This window comes from Ursus arctos, unplaced genomic scaffold (assembly GCF_023065955.2).
Source record: "Ursus arctos isolate Adak ecotype North America unplaced genomic scaffold, UrsArc2.0 scaffold_8, whole genome shotgun sequence".
NCBI lineage: Eukaryota > Metazoa > Chordata > Mammalia > Carnivora > Ursidae > Ursus > Ursus arctos.
The window spans coordinates 60,443,760-60,464,154 of NW_026623100.1; the positions used below are offsets into that span (position 1 = coordinate 60,443,760).

General features: G+C 34.8%; 1 protein-coding gene across 23 annotated transcripts in view; it reads right to left on the minus strand.

Moving 5' to 3' along the window:
* Positions 1 to 20,395, minus strand: part of BIRC6 (baculoviral IAP repeat containing 6) — a 226,993-nt gene that overhangs the window by 162,783 nt on the left and 43,815 nt on the right. For all 23 annotated transcript variants that reach the window (XR_003311423.4, XM_048222900.2, XM_026478650.4 and 20 more), the window contains exons 8-12: positions 20,186 to 20,346; positions 15,547 to 15,605; positions 9,714 to 11,108; positions 4,470 to 4,619; positions 1,941 to 2,166 (exon numbers count right to left, since the gene is read on the minus strand). Coding sequence is in view for 22 of the 23 variants with exons in the window: in XM_048222900.2 (XP_048078857.1) it covers positions 1,941 to 2,166; positions 4,470 to 4,619; positions 9,714 to 11,108; positions 15,547 to 15,605; positions 20,186 to 20,346 (1,991 nt within the window). In the remaining variant the exon portion in view is untranslated. The remainder of the gene's footprint in view (positions 1 to 1,940; positions 2,167 to 4,469; positions 4,620 to 9,713; positions 11,109 to 15,546; positions 15,606 to 20,185; positions 20,347 to 20,395) is intronic.

Below are 20,395 nucleotides of genomic sequence, written 5' to 3' on the forward strand. Positions count from 1 at the left end.
AAAGAGAGGTTAAACTTAGGGTAATAATTGATCTTACCTTAGAAATCGACACCTATCTTGGGAACTGAACATTCCAATAAACCCTGTTCCTTATACTGTGGACTATTAGCATGATTATCTGCAGATTCCTGGGCCCCACCCCAAATCTATGAGTGGGGTCCCAGGAATCTGCATTTTGAAATAAGAACTTCTTCTATTTCTTAGACATGTCTATTCTGATTTTTAATTCCATATAAAGGTTGAAAAATAAATCTCCAAATCATACTCCATTGATTTACAGACTCATTCAAATGTCTACCAGACATCTCTAATTTATCATAAGTAAAGCCAAACTTCTTAATTGCCCACTCCAACCTCAGTAAACAGAAATTCTATTTTTCAATCAGCTCAATCCAAAACCTTAGTCATTTCTGACTCTTCTTTCTCACACCAGATGTTCAATATATCAGCATATACTATTCCTTCTATGCCAAATTATATCCAGAATCTGACCACTCTTTTCACCACCTCAACAACTATCACCATGGTCCAAACCACCATCAACAAACTAATAGCATCCAAACTAGAACCCTCACTTCTATCATTGCCCTCCAACACACACAACCACTTATAATCTATTGTCATCACAGTAGTCTTACTGCATCCTTCTAATATATAAATTATTCCTGTATCCAAAATCCTTTAATATTTTCCTAATCTTACACCACATAAAAATCTCACTGCGGCCTATAAAGGATACTTGTCCTCTGGTGACCACCTACCTCTTCTGACCTGGCCTCCCTCCTACTCTCCCCTACCCTCACTGCATTCCAGCAACACTGGTTTCCTTACTCTCACCAGAATTCAGTAACCAAACTCCTCAGGGTCTTTGTACTTGCTATTACCTCGGAATTAATGTCTTCATGGAGGTCTTTCTGGCCCCTTATATAAAAAGTACCATACTGGGGCACCTGGGTGGCTCAGTCGGTTAAGCATCTGCCTTCGGCTCAGGTCATGATCCCTGGGTCCTGGGATGGAGCCCTCTGTCAGCTCCCTGCTCAGCGGGGAGTCTGCTTCTCCCTCTGCTCCTACCCCTGCCCATGTTCTCTCTCTCTCCCTCAAACAAATAAATATTTTTTTTAAAAAAGTACCATATTTTCTCTCTCACTCTTGCACACATGCACATACCCAGCAACTACTCTGACACCATACTGTCTTATCGTTTTTCATGGCTTTTATGACTATGTGGCACACTAGATACTGGCTTACTATCTTTCTATCCCCAAGAGAATGTAAATTCCAGTGGCAGCTATGTTACTAGTGCCTACAAGAGTGCCTGCATAAAACAAGCATTTAATTATCTGCTAAGGGGCGCCTGGGTGACTCAGTCAGTTAAGTGTCTGCCTTTAGCTCAGGTTGTGTGGGATCGAACCCCACATTGGGTTCCCTGCTCAGTGCAGAACCTGCTTCTCCCTCTGCCACCCCCCCGCTTGTGCTTTCTATCAAATAAATAAAATTTAAAAAAATAAACAACTAAATAAATATCTGTTAAATAGGGGAGATGTGGTAATTAGGGGTCTGGACATTAAGGAGGGCATGTGATATGATAAGCACTGGATAGTATAGAAGACTGATGAATCACTGAACTCTACCTCTGAAATTAATGATACACTCTATATTAAATCAATTTAAATTTTAAAAAATAAAAATAAATAAATAAATACATATCTGTTAAATAAACTTGTGAACTGAGTGCCCAAACTAATCGCAATGCTGGATTACTCTATTTTATTCTACAACTAAGAATATAGAAATCTCCAAAATTAAGTGACAAATGAGAAGAACAAAGTTATTAATATAAAGACGTTAAGAGAAGCAACAATATACCTAAGAATTCTATGTTGTTTCTAACAAATACATAACATGGGCTTAAAATCAAATACCTTAGAAGAATATCTTACCTGTCAGTCTGTAGTTTCCAAGTTCTAGTATGCTGAGCAGCATCCCCATGGTGTTGCTGATGCAAATGTTGAGGATGCCTCCTTTGCTGCTGTTCTTGTTGAACTTCTACCCAACATGGAGGAACAGTAGCTGAAAACCGTGGAGTCAAAGTCTCAAAGCGGGTTAGCTCCACAAGAGATGTCAAGATGTCAAGGGTGAATGGCTGGTCCACCAATAAATCAACTCCTTAACAACAGTGAATATAGAATTTCAAATAGGTTTTTAAAAAAGAGCTTTGATTCATGTTTTTTGTCTATTCAATTAGAAAACTTGCCAACTATCCTAAGAGTTATTAATGTTAGCTCAGATATCTATATGCAAATAAAGTAACTAGCCCTGACTACATAATGGCCATAATAAAAATCCATCTTGAATATTTTAAATTACAAAAAGGGTAATCCTTATTGGAGAAACCCAAACGTAACTTGTTAGAAGAGCCCTGAATGAGCTCTAACCAGCCCTAAGTTAACAAAGGAAACGAAGTAGTGCTGAAATGCAAGCTAAGTCTTTATCAAATCAATAAATAACCTTTAGACTTCATCATTTACAAAACAAAATGCTAAACATCAATAAGTACATAACATCTGCCCTTTTTAACTTTATATAAAAGAAATTTTTTAAAAGTCAAAACTACACTGATGGCAGATAAATACTTACAAACCAAAAGCTTTACCAGGACTTTTTCCTACTTTTGTGATAGTTAAGAATATCTTGTATGCATACCAATATTTATACTTAAATTTATACCAAGTTCTATAAAATTATTAAAAGTAACTTCAAACCACATTTTTCAAAGCTTAGAGCTTTTTAAATCAGACTGAAACTGTTAAATATTGTTTGTAAACATTAATTGTATGCCAATAACCCTTCTTTACATTATTTGCTTCCTTATAATCTAATTCATCTTTTCTCTACTCAATAGTATTTATGGACTATATATGAAAATTCTTAGGGTGCCTGAGTGGCTCAGTCGGTTAAGCATCTGCCTTTGGCTCAGGTCATGATCCAGGGGTCCTGGGATCAAGCCCAACGTCGGGCTCCCCGTTCAGCAGGGAATCTGCTTCTCCCTCTCCCCGTGCTCCTCCCCCTGCTCCTGTTCTCTCTCTCTCAAACAAATAAATTTTAAGAATCTTTTAAAAATATAAATTTCTTTTCCATTATAACAATAACCTATAAAATAAGAAACATCCAGTATGTTAGCTTTTTAAACCAAACTGTATAGTTGATCAAGACAATCAAGTCTTGATTTATTGTAGCATGAGACATGAGTCAGTTTATCTCAACCAGGAGGAAAATCTTGCTTCCCAAGGGCCACCTGTAAAGAGGTAATTGTGCTACTGGACTCTAGCAGATAGAAGCCAGAGATGCTGCTAATACAGCCCAGGACAGTCTGCTCACAAAAAAAAACTGTCTAGCCCAAAACGACATAATAGTGCTGAGGCTGAAAATCCCTGGCATGTAAGATAGCATAGATTATAGTGATAGTCACTAAAGTTAGCATGTACACTAGTAATCACTAAAGGTTTGCCTTTGATGCAAAGAAAAATGATCAAATACCCAAATATTAAGTGTCCATAAAAACCAAATACCAACTTTATGTATTAGTTCTATTTGGAATACATCTGAGTTTAAACACACTTTTCATTAAAGATTTATTAACCTTTTAAATGCTAGATTTAGGGAATAGAATGTATTAAGGACTAAGAGTAAAACGTAACAGCACTGTGGAAGCACAAAAGGACTAACTGTAGTCATAAAGGGTGGGGAAAGAGAGCTTAGTATAACATGTAAACAGCATGAAACGTAATTATACACTTAAGAAATCATGAAAAGTTTATTGTAACAAACACTGAGAAGACGAGAGTTATTTCATAAAAGTCCAAGATTTAAGCAGGAGTAACATGTTCACATTACTTCTGAAAAAATACTTCTGAAGGGCAGTAGAGAACACAGAGAGGAGAAAAGTCAAAAACAACATACAAAAACAAACCTATCTAATGGTGCACAATGGGGCTATGAGGATCTCAATATACTACCCCAGGGAGAGAATATTTTTTCAAGCTTTTCAATTCCAGTAGTAATATTAGTAAATTAGCCACTCCACTGACTTTATACTTTTTTAATCAACTCCCTATTTCATGTTTTTTCCCTAACTAGACCAAAAGCTCCTTAATGGCCAAAATAATGTTTTACCTCTTAGGTAACATCACTAATACTGGCCAACCCACCACAGGTAAAAAAACATTTTTTTATTTTAATGTTCACAACAATCTGTAACTACTGAAAATGATAAATAATGATAAATAATAAACAAAAACAAGCCCAGTGAAAGAATGGAAACAAAGAAATGAACTCCCTCAACAAAGTAACCAAGAGTTGACTGTAGAAACTGAAAGAAATTTTAACATTATTTAAGAAAGACTCAGAAAACTTTGAACATCACAAGAATTTGCATTTTTAAAATTTCATTTAAAAACTTCGTATCATACCTGAAATGCCAGGACTTGAAGGATTTGATAAAGGTTTGGAACCTTCTGAAGATGGTTCTATTCCTTTAGAAAGAGATCCATCCACTAGTATATCAGCTTCATCAATATCATCACAAGTTCCTCCAATTTGGAGAAAATGAAGCTCACCACCTACAGTGTAGTAAAATTTTATCAGCATAGGTACACGGAATATGGATAAACATACAAATGCATACTACTTAGTTAAGAAACTCAATTTATTTTAGTATCACTCAAAAGGCAGTTAACAGGGCTGCCAAAGTGACATATCTTCCAGAATTTAGAAATTAAATTGACAAGGTATTACAGACTGAAAATTAAATTTAATTTTAAAAAATGGCAAATACACAAACATATGTGAAAACAGTTATTTACCTAGTACTAACTATGTGTAAGACACTATTTTAAATGCTTACATTCATTTACTTAGTCTTCCCAAAACCCCTTGAGGCAATAAGGACTATTACTGTGACCACTTTACAGATGAGGAAACTGATGCACTAGCTAAATATCTCAGCAGTAACAAAAATGAACAAAGATTCTTAATTTTTTGAAGCATTCACAATGAAATGAAATGAAACTGAATTTCTATTTTTTTGTAGTTCTCACAGAAAAAAACTGAAAGCAAAGTTAGCAATATTTAAGACAAAAATCAATGGATAAAAGAATATTCTAACAAAAGTATTTGGAGACTCACTTTCAACATGACAGAACAAGGAAGATGACAACTCCTCTTCCTGAAAGCAGCCATAAAGCCAGACAAAACTGTCATTCAACCAGGGTGGCGCAAGCAATGAAAACCAGCAGAAGGGATGCTACTGCAAGGGGGCCCAACGGATTTAGAGAGCCATCAGTTTAAAGGGCTCAGGGGCAACAAAAATGAGGTGTATCCTGAAGTCAGGACCCTGCCCTTAATACAAAGTTACAAGAAGCAAAAGAAACATAGGGGGGTTGGCAAACCCTCCACATAATCCACAAAGATCAGAGGCTGTACACATGTGTTACAAAACCAGATGGGGCCCAAGCCATCCACACATTTCCAGTCAACTAAGCCCCATGCATATGCAGAAGAGTTGTAAGAGGGCATGACAGAAAATAAAAATAAAGCACATAAAAGCCAGAACACACCTGAATACAGCCTTTCTGGTAAAGTTACTTGGGGACAATCATTTATCAAAATGTTTGGCTGAATACTAAGCTAAGTAGACACAGAGGCAACAAATAAGAAACAAGGCTTAAAAATGAAAACCTCTAGGGGGAAAAAATGATGGGAGACATCAGTGACTGCACACTGCAAAAGAAACATTTCACAGATGTAGTCCTGATGGGTTACCGAACAAATAAACAAAGCAACAACAACCTCCCAAGAGGGGAAATCAGAATCCAGAATTCTGCAATATTATTTAAAATGTCCAGTACTAAATTAAAAATTGTAAGACACCAGAAGAAAGAATGACCCATGCTTAAAAAAAAACAAAATCACTGGGAAATATTTCTGAGTTCTCAAGATTTAGATTTGGCAGACAAGAACTTCAAAGAAGCTACTTTAAGTATTTTTATAGAATAAAAGGAAATCAGGTATGGAGAATTAAAGGAACAAATGGTGGAAATGACTCAACAAGTAGAGAATCTCAACCAAAAAACCAATTGTTTTAAAGAACAAAGGGGAAATTCTGGAGTTGAAACATAAAATAGCTAAAATGAAAAGTTTATCAGAGAGGCTCAAAGCAGATTTGAGATGGCAGTAGAAGGAATCAGTAAAATAAAAACAGAGCATAAGAAATTAACCAATCCAAAAAAAAAAAAAAGAAAGAAAAAGATCTTTCAAAGTGAAAAGCATCTCAGAGACCTATGGGACAGATAAAGTATAAGAGCATATATGTAATGGGAATTCCAGAAAAAGAGAACAGAAAAGGCAAAGGAAAAAAAATTTGATGATATAATGGACAAAAACTCCCTAAATTTGAAGAAAAACATTACAACACTGCAAATCCAATCAATTCAATGAACCTCAAGTAGGATAAATACAATGAGATTCACAGGTACCTATGTTACAGTCAAACTGCTGAAAGGTCAATGAGAAAACATTAATGCAACAAGTTAAAAAATGACTCATGAGATCTAATGATGGAAATTAACAGCAGACGTACCAGAAACAACGGAGGTCAAAGGCAACTGAATGAGATGTGCAGAAATAGTCAACCAATAATTTCTATATACAGTACTATTCTTCAAAAACGAATGTGAAATAGAGATATTTCAGGATAATCAGAATTTTTTACTAGGAGATCTGCCTTGTAATAAGTACTAAAGAAAGTCCTTCAAGATGAAAGCACTACCAAATTCTATCTCATACACATACACACACACACACACACACACACACACACACACAAAGTACCAGAAATGAGTACATAGGTAATGAAATAAGTAGATGAACAATATATTTTATCTCATTTCTTTGTAAATCTTTTTAAAAGACAAAGATTGTATTAACTCTTTTTGGTTGGGTTTGTAACTTATCTTAATGCAACATATAAGACAATGGTAGCACAAAGGTGCAGGAGAAAAAAGATTAGAGCAAAATGTATTTTACTAGAATTAAGTTAGTATTATTCTAAGTAGTTTGTGACAGATTAAATCACTAAGAACAGAACTCCAAAAAAAGTATTTAAAAAATATATATACACAAAAGCACCAGTAATGTCACACCAAATGGCAGAGTAGGAAGTTCTAGGTAGGAAGTTCTAGAGGTCAGCTACTGAACTAGAAAGTGATGAAATCAACTATTTTAGAACTCTGGAACCTAATAAGAAACAATGACCAGAGAATGCTTGATAAAGGGAAATGCTACTGATCTTTCATGAAAGTGGCCTGCAGGAAGCAGCTGCCATCCCCCATTCCTCAGCCATGTGCCAGCAGTGGAGAAAGTGGCCCACGTTTCTGGAATTGTTAGCTGGTGGCCGGAAGGGACCTTATTTCTTTATTTCACATATATGTATATATGTACGTGTACGTATATCCTTTTTCTGAACTTTAATCAAACATTGCGGTATCAAATCTACCTTTAGTACATTATTAATACTATTTGAAATTAACTTACAACATTAGTTGTAGATTTTTATCAAAAGGCTCAATGAGTCTCCAGCAGAAAAAGAGATTTTATGCTATTTGAATACACTCTTATGACATGTCATGAAAACGTAATGTCCTTTTGATTCAGAGTCTGTAATCCTTTTTAAAAATTTTACAACCACTTTCTGGACTGTCATATATACATTTTAAAACATCAACTTTTCTTTCCTCTTTTTTATTACTAATCTCATCTTTTCAAGTCTATCCGGATCAGTCAATCCTTAAGAACTAGGAGATACTTTTCAAAGTGCTTAACTTTTCAGACTTTTTCTTATCCTTTGACCCATCCGGATAAATTCCCTATCTCATGAGATCGATTCCTAGAACTCTTCATTGTCCAAACTCCAAGAATACATTAATCTATTTAAATACTACTTCTCCTCTGTCTCACAAAAGCATATCTCATCAAACAATTAAAATCATTAAACCCTGACTATATTTCTGGAAAATACTAGTATCTTACACAGATGTGCCCCGGGACTAGGTCACTCAGGTTCCAAAACCAGCTCCATTCTGGATGACCTATGGCATATTAAATTGTTTTCGTTTTTTAAATCTTTCACATCAAAAGATTCTTTAAAACTCAACGTATGAGTCGTCATCTTTTTTTTTTAAGTACACTCCATTACTTTTTTTTTAAGTGGCTCCACACTCAGCATGGGCTTGAACTGACAACCCTGAGATCAAGACCTGAGCTGAGATCAAAGTCAGACGCTTAACCAACTGAGCCACCCAGGTGCCCCTACAAGTCTTATGCTTTTGTTACATTCTGGCAGTACAATGTAGTTTAAGCACCCTGATGACAGATGCCCAGGTATGAATGCTGACTCTGTCATTTATTAGCTCTGTGACTTAGGCAAGTTACTTAACCTCTCCTTTCTTCAGTTTCCTTATCTGTAAAATGAAGACAATAACAGTATGTACCTCATAAAGTTGGCATGATGACTAAACGAATTACGAGAAGTAAAGCTCTCTCAACAGTGAACTGGCACATACATGATCAATAACTTCAAATTATCCTTCACACCACAAAGTATTCTGATGGTTTTTCTAAACTTTATCAACTCTAATTCAAAGTTTAATTAGTCTAAAGTTATTCTGCATTGCTCGTTTTTAAAATTAATCTATTTGGTTTTGATGTTATTTGAAGACTTTTCTTCCCCTTATTTTACTAGGTGTATTTCAAAGAAGGCAATCTGAACCACTACATTCACCACTACCCTTCTTGGCCAACTCTTGCAATCTTTTAAAGTGAAAAAAACTTGGGTTAATTCCTCCCAAGAACCACAAATGAAATGTATGACTCTCCACACACCCAGTTCTTCTCCCAAGCACTGGTTATAGCTACCTGGGCTTCAAATATCTACTGGCCCTAAATTCCTACTATACTATCAATAAAACTATTCATTTTGCCTGATATTGTCAGTAATCCTTTTCAAATACTGCTTTATCTTTCCAACTTAAAATATATAAGAAAAGTAGGGGGGGAAATGCACACTATGTATTACTCTGTATGGGGCCTCAGATGTTGCAAAGCTGATTCAACCATTAGCCAAAGGTCGAGTAAATCACACAAGAAAAATTTATTTGGCGAAACTAGTAATTATTCACTAAATATTTTTATTTCAGGAGGAAATAATGACCAGTATATATACTCTGTGCCAAAAACCTTACATACATTATTTCATTTCATTCTAAGAAGCCTGGTAACAGGCCTTCTTATCCTCATCTATAAATAAACAAAGGTTTACTGAGTTTAAAGTAACTTGCCCAAGGCCACAAATTTGAGCAGATGCAGAGTCAGGACTCACAGAAACAACAGCAGGTTATTTTCTTGAGGTTAAAGCAGAGAAGATACTTTCTGAGAGACTTATTAACTTATTTACAATTAGAATCCTTACCTAGGGCAGTAGAAAAAAGTTTTAAAAAGTTAAAACAGTAGAAAGATTCACCGCTTCATCATAAAAAAAAATAATAAATTCCTCTCCATCTATATGGATCTAAAATTCATACGAGGTATGCATATAACTGAATGCCATATACACTGATTTTGTAAGATTTGTAGGAGAACCAAACAAACCAACAGCTTACCTTTGGTGCATGCACACAGCCTGTCTGTGCCCGAGCAGTAAATGACAGAAACAAATGTGTCCTGTTCCTCAGTGCCCTCCTTTTTGGGAGGTTCCACTTTGGCCAAAATTTCAAAGTTTGAAAGATCTAATATTTTTACATATCCTCCCTGAGTGGTTATTACCAGGTGTCCAAGAGTAGAAATATCAGCCTTTTTTTCTCTTTCAATGCCATTCTTTGAGGTTAACTGCATTTCTTCAACAGGTTCCTCACAGTCATCTTCTCGATTATCCAATATATCTGGTGGAAGCAAAATGAGCGAGGTAATTGTGTCCTGGGGGTCTTTGATATGTTGGATTTTTATTGGCTCCTCTTCTAAAGTCACTATCCGAGTGGCATAATTCATTTTATAAAGTATTAAATATCCACCACTAACATTCCTCTGCTCGGGCTGAATTATCAAAGGAGTTTGTACATCTGCTGGTGATTCATGTTGGATTACACTAATATTTGCACCATTCACTACAGCAAGATTTGATTCCAGCTCACCTTTCCGTCTATTACATAGTGCAGAGTTTAATTTATTTAAATTATTCAAGGCCTCTACTTGATTTATTGCACTCAAGGATTCAACAGGGCATGTCCGCAGTCCTACCAACAAATGAATTCCATCAGCACAAGGAGTTAGGGAGTCTATACAAAGATTCTCCTCCTCTGCAAACTTTGGCAGCCTTAAGCACTGAACCAAAGTCCCAGGCTTGGGAAACACAGAGTTCCACTTCTCAGAATCTGGAGAGGTAAGGTTGGCTGCTGCATCTGCAAATTGCTGAATGTAAGTCACCGGAGGATCCTGCAACAACAACTGCTCCTGACTATCCAGCTCCATTTCAATAATCTGTGGAACTGTAAAGCCATCATCATGCAAACTTTTGCTCATTATATTGTTCATCTGTGAAAATATTTTTCCTGCTTTCTCATCAGATTCCTTGATGCTATAAAGAAGCAAAATGGGTAAAGTCCTCCTTACCAGAGGAGAATTTAATTCTGAGTTAGTGCAGGATTCATTGTCAGTTGACCCTTGTTCTGATATACTTTCACCCTGAGTTCTGCTTAAACCATCCAGTGACCTGTGAGAATTACTACTAATGGGTGAGGTAGCAGGAGATTTATATGTTAATAAACCTCCAGCTAATAAACATGGAAAGGGAATGTTGTGTTGTTCCTGGTGCTTTTCCTTTGTCTTTTCACTCTTAGAGTTTGTTAAGCAAGGATTTGCCCCAAGTTCTTCAAGATCCTTAACAGTATCTTCAAGCACATTGGCCACAATCTCCCACTGAAGTTTTTCAGGCTGCTGCAGAATGCTGAGTGCTGTTATATCAAGGCTGACCTCCATGCCTTCCTTCTGTGACGTATGCCCTTTGAAAAGGAACAATATTCATTAGAATTGGTCCTAAGATTGGTAAGTCATAAATCTTTAGTACAATGTTTTCGTTCATTTTCTTTTCTTACTCATCCAATCAGTGCATTATAATCATGTAAGTGGAAGAATTTAAAGTACTTTAAGGGGAAGTTAATCAAATCTGAGATAAATCTATTCAGAAAAACCACTAAGGTATTCAAGAGAGTCAAAACCATTTTCAATTCAGAATATATTCTCCTGGCAATTTATAAGCAACCCTCCCCCACCCTTTTTAATTTATGAGAACGGTTAAAGAATGAAGACATTATTAGTATCAAAATAATAGGATTTCTGTCCTTCAATTCTAAACCAAAAAACACTCAATACCATTATAACTGTCACACACTTTATAGAAAATCCATGAAACATGATTATAGTGTCAGTTCCCTTTCTTTCACCATTTAGAAGAAGTCATAGCATGCTCTCCTCCCTCCCACCCCACCATGCTAATTATCAGTTGATTATCACAGTATACAATGCAATTCTAATTTCAGCTTAGGAAAAAATTATAACTAGGAAGGAAAAACCCCAAAATTTGCCATTTTAAAGTGAAGCATAAAGTGTCTTCTGCTAATTCATGGCTCACTTAAAGTCAACTACAATATCCCTTAATGATCCTTTGTCCATTGTGTGTTGTCCCCTTACAAAGAGTACAAAAGTCATTTCTCAGTCTCAAAGCTCCAAATATGCCATGTTTGTCTACACAAAACCTTGTAACAGATGTCACTTAACCCCTAAACCAGGTATAATCTCTTAATATTGAACTGAAAATCTGAACCATTTTGTTTCTTTCTCAATAGCAAAAATACTATCAGTCAGCAACATTAGCAACAATAATGTCTAAGTCTAGATCTTATGGGGGGAAAAAAAACACACTGGAATTGGCTTTATGATTTTAGATAAGAAAAATACAGAATAGTAAAGGAAATAAGTATAAAATAACTCAACAACTCCATGAAAGTTTGAAAGCGCCCATGTAATGTGCAAATGAGATTCACAGAACATCATACACTTAACATATACCAAAAGTTCTGCTCACACCATTTCTGCTATTTCATTAAGTATTTCTTTAAAATGCTCAATGACAGCTTTATCTAGAACTTCCCGTTTTCTGGGGATAATCTTCTCACTTCATATAACGTTGCTATTATGACCTAAATCTGACACCATTTCTAGTTAAATGGAAGAAAATTGTAATTACACACTCAACAGTTTAATTGTCCTAATGAAGCTGTTCATTTACACGACCACTCATTTGGTTACATTCACACGCAGTCTGTCTATAATACCGTGCGTTAGTTATCTGTATTAACTCTACTAATTTAGATTTGAAATTAAAAGGTGACAGTAAGATTTTGATAGCATGTAGTACACTGTAATAAATCTTGAGGATGTTCAACTATTTATTGGACTAAACTGAAACTTATATAAATGATTTTTTTTTAGGTTATGGTCAGAACTAAAAAGATAGTTTATGATACAGAGAAAGATAAAAACAAAATAACCACAAATTACATATATTAACATACATTTAAGAAATATTCAAATTAAATGGCATAGAAGGTGGGACTATTCATTAAGAAGGGCAGCATGACAAGTGGCATTATTACTCTGCTTCTTCCCAACAATTTAAGTAACATCTAAGAAACATCCGGTGCTGTCCATTCTACTTCAGAAGACTGACAAAGCACAATGACAACTGTCAAATACTGCAGTAAGGAAATCTGTTATCTCAGAATTTCTCAAACCTACTGGACTATAAAACAAGTTTTTATATAATATAGCTACAAAGAGACTGCAATACAATATTCTCCAGATAATCATTTTGGGAAACCCTTCTGTTTTCTGCTTACTTAGGTAGTGTCAGCCAACAGTTCTATCAGCCAAACTTCCTGAGGTAAGCAACTAGGTTTTACCTAAGCACTTTTCTAAAACTAAGAAATTTCAATTTGAACCCTCCTTCAATCTCCTGTCAAACACTCTTCCCACTCTTCACAAGAAGTAAATGTATCCTTAATTCGGTTATCTGGCCCCAAAACCAAACTTTTCTCTCTATGACATCATCTAGATACTTTCAAAAGCCATAACCTTCAAATGAAAAATGGGTAAAAGTCTCTTAGGTAAGAAATACATTCCATAATTCTTCAGACTGTATCATTCACTTTGATGGGAATCTCCTAGAGTTGGTAAATGTAAATTTTGAAATAGCATCTATGACTTATTTTAGATACTTCAGGAAGACAACACATCTCCCATTCATAACACGAGCCTTCATAAACTCGCCAGTAAACTATCAATATAACAGAATTAACCTAGAAGATAGAGTCATCCCCCCCTTTATAGGCAGGAGACACATCCCAAAATCCCAGTGGACACCTGTAACTGTAGACAGTACAAAACTCTGTATGTACTATGTTTTATTTGTATACATACATATGATAAAGTTTAACTTACAAACCAGGCACAGTAAGAGATTAACAGCAAAAGTTATGTCACTGTGTTTCCTCTCCCAAAATATCCTACTATACTATATTCACTCTTCTTGTGATGATGTGAGATAAAATACCGATGTGATGAGATGAAGTGAGGTAAAAGACACAGGCAATGTGCCCTACCGTTATGCTACTACTTACCTTCTGACCATATGCCAGAAGGTCATCTACTCAGGATAACAGATGACCAAAGGTAACTGAAACTGTGGAAAGCGAAACCCCAAGTGAGGCTGACTAATATACATATTTTACAAATGAACTTACAAATCCTAAAAGGAGGGAATTAAAAATTTTGAACCAGAAGGATTTTTCTTCTCTTTCCATAGCTACCTTTTAATACTACATAAGGACAACAACCCCAACCTTAAATGAGGTACCACAGAAAAAGCCAACAAACATACATGGTGACTTTCTAGATACTAGAAGTGAGATAAACAGGACTACGGTATCTAAAGGAAGTGTGAAAAAGCAACTAGGCATAGATGAAAAAGGTAGAAGTAGAAAAGGGATAAAGAAATAGGCCAAAGATAGAAACTATAATTACAAAAATACCTACTGAGATCATTGGACCCAGAGAAAAGAGCAAAGCTACAGCATACAAAGGAAAGGTTATGGTTAGAATCAAAAACTTTAAGAGCAGAAAAAGGAACATTTAGTTCAAACACTTCACTTTACAAAGGAAAAACTGAGGCCCAGAGAGTATGAGTGACTGGACAAAGAGTGAATTAGTAGAATTCAAGCTCTAACCAGGTCTCCAGGTAACCTGTGACCAGTTTATTATTTTTTCCCAGATTAAGAAAATGCAATTGTAGCCCTTTTCTGTTTTTGCAAAAGGACAACAAAATGGGAAAGGAACATTATCTTCATCAGACTAATTTTTTTTTAATGAATCTATTCCTTATTTTTCTAGAGCTAATTATACATTCATAAATTACTCAGGGCATTTTCCTACTTTAAAATTTTTTTTCACTGCTAAAAATTACTTCAAAAGACAACTAAGGTTTAACCCCAAATCAGTCTAGCATTGTTTGGGGGCTTTAAAAAAATTCCATGACAGTTTAGAACTTAGAGAGCACTTGCTATTCTACACTCACTCTAATTTTTGACATCTGTACTATACAAAGCCATGTCTCTTCCCCCAGAGATTTAACAAGTTATATATGTCCTCAGTTCCTGAGATAGGACATTACAGAACAGCCGCAATTTAGTAACACTTTTTAAAAATATTGGCTACTTCCCAGGTACTATGCTTTACATATTTTTATCTTAATCGGTCCCTAAAACTCTAACAGATGTTAGTTAACATAACTCTTTTATGTATTGGGAAATGCATTCAGCCTATAATAAATGACAAGAATTTGAATTCTGATACAGAAAAACTATTCGGAGATGTACTATTAGCCTTGCCTATTATATAACTACATTAGAATGTGAAGCACACGCTTTCACCTTAATATTTCATAAGATAATGAGTAAGGCAGCACTTACCTGATGATTAAGATTTTATACTTAATTTATTCTCTCTTTACTTGTTTTATTTTGGGAATAAAGAACCTTAATTTCAATGTTACTTTTATTTAACAACAGAATAAATTATACAAATAAACCAAACACATTCTGAAGAGCTTAATGTCTATTCCTTGACATCTGTGACAAAAATTTAGTAAAACTGTCACTTTAACTAATTTGGCTCAAATATGTACCATTTAAAATATAAGTATGGGACTCTACATATGCTGATTCAAGATCTCTAATATTTAACATTTGAGTTTTCTGTGTATATTAATGAAAATGTAGAGTTTGCATTCACTAAGAAATTCAGAATTAAGTAATATTTTGCTTTACCTATAACTGTATAAATGAAAGGATTTAAACAATAGGTTATCTGATATTTTTAACATACCTGTGACGGAATCTGATCTGGAATGCTCTTCACTGTCTGAATCCTCCAGTAAATCATCACTTAAAGACAAAGTAAAAAAATATTTGGAATTTCAAAAAAAAGGTATACATATTATGAGACAAAGAAAAAAGTTACAACCACCGCTCTGCAACTCAAAGAGAAGTATCATATAAAACTATTAAAACTTGCTTAAATGACATATAAGTAGTCTGAAATCATAACTGATTGACAATGCTGGTATTGGATTACCTTAAAATCATGAAATAAGTATCTGTCTGAAACAGAATGTGGAAACCTCTAAGAATGTATAATAAAATTTGTACGGATTTGAAGACTTAAGGTGTGACTGAGAATAGCAGGTAAATAAACGGATAAGAGAGAGAGGCAGCTAATAAAGTCAAGTATTTCAGATAGTAAAATTTTAATAACTATTTCATTACTGAATTCAAGAAAGTTGTCCTAAAACCAAATAAAAGAGCTATATAAATATGTGTATATGTACACGTACTCTCTCTCTCTCACACACACACACTTCATTTTTGCCTTGTGTTTGGTTTGTTTGTTTTTAAAGGGGTAGTAAGTACTCCTTGACAAGCAGGGAAACTATTACAACTCAGAAGTTATGTGTTAAGAAGAGAGGAGGTCCCTCCTTTATTCTTTACTCAGTCAAGAAATTGCCAGCCTCCCTCTTCACATCCATCTTTATTCGCACTCTCATCTGTTAGCAGACAAGAAAAAAATTTAATAAAAGATCACTCTAGCATAATATGAGACTGTGTCTATACTCTAACAATCAGCACTTCTACAGTTCTAAAATTCTGATGACCTCAATTTAAAAAATTAAAAGATGCATTTTGAAGGAAAGAAAGAAAATATTAACTCTCCCTTTCTGAAACAATATATTTCACTTACAACTGAAATAGCCAGGCACTTAGATAATTTTAAATGAAATGTAAGTAAGTAATCTCTGTTAAAAAAAAAAAAAAAAAGGTTGAAATATGCAGTAGGGGCAGGGCTCAGTTAGACATTTTTGACAAATTTCTGTGTCTTAAATTTTTCAAGTGGAAATAATTTTCCATAAAACAATTCTGTGCTATAATTTAAAACAACAAAAAAATGTGCAAAAGTTCAAGATCAGTTGCTAATTAGCCTTAAGCTATTTAAATACTAATTGGCTGATTTCAGAGAAATAATAAAGATACTTGGAAAAATAAACCCCAAGAGGAAATACTAATCTTTGGAAATTATCCAGAATGAAGAAATCCAAACCAAGAAGAAACAATAGGTTTCATATACGGAAGGGTTTTCATATTAAAAAAATAACCAAGTATTATCCAGCTATAAGGACAAAAAGTTAAATAAAGTACTTGTATATTTTATTTATTTTATTTTTATTTATTTAAATAGGCTTCACACCCAATGTAGAACCCAACATGGAGCTTAAACTCACAACCCTGAGATCAAAACCTGAGCTGAGATCAAGAGTTGGATACTTAACTGTCTGAGCCACCCAGGTGCCCTAAGTAGTTGTATATTTTAAAGAAGGAATTCAAGGTATCTTGATATGAAATTACAAATAATGTTATAAAGGGTTGCCAGAAAATCACCTTAACTAGCAAAAAAACAAAATGAAATAAAAAGCTCTTTCTCAAGTTTTTCAAAATACAATCTCTTTTCAAAAAATTATTTGATAGAAAAATTCTCATACCGCTACATAGTAAAAGTAAGTACAATGACTGAACTGTATATACCAAAAGGGTGAATTTTATGATGTATAACTATACCTTAATAAAACTCTTAAATATGGGTTAAAAAAACACACATAAATACACATTAAAAAATTTATATATATAAATGTTAACATAACTGGATGATGTAATTATGGGTACTCTACATATCTTCAAGTTACTTCTCTGTATTGTCCAATTTTTCTATGTTAAGCATGCATTAGGTTTATAACAGACACTAGATTTACTAAAGCCTTTTACATGTGCAAAACCTTCTGCAGAGTAATAAATATCCAAAATAAATAAGATATTATGAATAAGTTTTAAATGGTTAGTTAGTATTATCTATTTTTGAAAACTGAAGATACTAGTATCACATGGATACCTTAGCTTTGATATATCAATACTATATAAACAACTTTAAAGATAAATGCAGGAAATTTTTACCAATTTGAAAAATATACAAAATGAGACAAAGATGTTAATTCATTTAAATTAAATGTGTTCCCAAATAATCTTCCTTCCCAAATAAATATTCTTCCCTGAATTAACTCAGAACAAAGACAAATGTTGCCTTTCAAGTAGAAATGGTCATAAACAATCCATAAGCAAACTACACTGCCAATTAAGCTTCTTGGCTAAGTTTTAATTCGTTCAATTAACATTATTCTTTGAGCTAATGAAACTTATACAGTATTTTTCAAAACAAATATATTATATATTGTGCCACAAAATCAGTATTAGTTTGGTTCAGTATATTTACTACCAATACAACAGAAATCCTGCTACCTCTGGGGGAAGGGAGAGCCAGAGAGGGAGACTGAGGTTAGAGATGAAGTTTCACCTCTTCAGCTTCCTCCTACCACCCCAACTTAAGAGTACTCTTTCAGTATGATTCACTTCACTTTCTTAAGAGAAAAGGATCCTTCTACCCTAGAAAGACTACCTCTTAAAAGTACGCAGAGATTTATATCTCAACTCCAGCACACCACAACATAATACCTGTCCACCTGAGATACTGGGTGTTTACCGAAAATGTACATTTTACCTAAGTGTGTGTGCAATCTTAAAAAGTATGTCTTGATTCAATTTCTAACCCCCAAATTACAAAACTCCAAGACAAAAGTTCTAATTAAAATCAGTGTTCACGGTGCCTGGGTGGCTCAGTCGTTAAGCATCTGCCTTCGGCTCAGGGCGTGATCCCGGCGTTATGGGATCAAGCCCCACATCAGGCTCCTCCGCTGGGAGCCTGCTTCTTCCTCTCCCACTCCCCCTGCTTGTGTTCCCTCTCTCGCTGGCTGTCTCTCTCTCTCTGTCAAATGAATAAATAAAATCTTAAAAAAATAAAATAAAATAAAATAAAATAAAATAAAATAAAATAAAATAAAATAAAATAAAATAAAATAAAATAAAATCAGTGTTCAGGGGCGCCTGGGTGGCACAGTCGGTTAAGTGCCGACTCTTGGTTTCAGCTCAGGTCGTGACCGAAGGGGGGGGACTCCACACTCAGCAGAGTCCGCTTCAGATTCTCTCTACCTCTCCCTCTACCCCTCCCATTCGTGCTCTCTAAAATAAATAAATAAATATTTTAAAAAATAAATTAAATCAGTGTTCAGAAGCACATACCAATTTCATTATCTTCTATTAACTTTCCACTAACTTCTAAGAAAATCACAGAGCTCAAGCACACTTACTTTCTAGTCCTATTGACAAATGTAGTCAAAACTCAAACAATAGGCCACCTGCTTTTCCATCAAGCTGGGGATTTACTCACAGGGATTTATAATAACTGAGAACAGCCAATGAAGCTTTAATGCAGTCTGTTTCAGAGCTCAGGCCACATTCATTTACCTACCCATAATTTATACATATCATTACCAAGAAAGACCAGACAGAGGTAACCTTCCCAACTAATATACTATGAATTTTCCATTAATTCCATTAATGAAACAATTTGCACTAATAGAGTTTTATGTTATGTACATGCCACCAAAAGGACTGTGAAGTAAAATACTGTGAAATCACTGACTGTGGTAGAACATCTATCACACATCATTAACGTAAGAAGCCCCTGCAAGAGAGATGACAGATTGCCTCAGCATCAGGACATCTGATCACAGTTAAATAGTCCCCATTTCACACTGCTACCTTCAGAATCTTAAAAGGGAGTAGCTTCTACTGCTTAAGACAAGTTGAGTGGTTTTTGGAACCTTCATTCTGTCTGCTTGAGAATACTGCATATGTTGCTCTATAATCCTAGCCCAGTTCAGAGTTACAACTGCAGTGTCTTCAGAGATGAGTGGGTAAAGTAAAATTATACTTTGACTCCTGCACGCACACAGATCAAATACAGCTACAGAAATCAAGACTGTCACAAAACCTGAATGGAAGAGAACCCAACATAACAATTTTACCAAAATGTCTCTACAGTAATAATGACCATGCCTCAACTCATGCTGACTACTGATAAACTGTTTTAAATAATCAGGTCATCTTGCCTAGCCATGGGTTATTTCACTATGTATTAGCACTTCTACAATTTGAGGTGCTAATGAAAACAAGTGGGAACCAAAATCATTTGGTTCAACTGCACTAGGAAAAGATTTAGAAGAAGGTAAAATAAGTTTAATCGAAGGATTTAGTTTCATTATTTAGACTTTATTTTTCAGCGCAGCAATTATTTCCAATTGGCATAGATTGAGACAGAAAATAAAGTAAATTTTATAGATGATGGCATTTCCGAATGAAAATTTTTCTCAAGTATCACAGCTCTTCCAGACTTTATAACTAAACGTTTGTTCTCTACTCTCTTGACCTAATAATTTTTTCTGCCCCTTTACTTAGAATTAAGAGAATATAAAATTTAGGACAATATGTAACTTTTATAAATCCACTAAAAAAAATTCACATACCTATCTCCTTCCAATTTTGGTATGTCCGAGCAGCTGGAGGAGTCTTCCAGCCACGCTAAAGTTGGTCTCCTTGATTCAACTGCCGAGCTTGGTTCTCCCGAAAGAATAAGCTGTTGTACGATTGCTGGGTCATATGCATTAATTTCAAACTTCAAGTGCACCTAAATGAATGAAAAGCCGAGGTTTAAGACTGACTTTTTTCTCAATTAC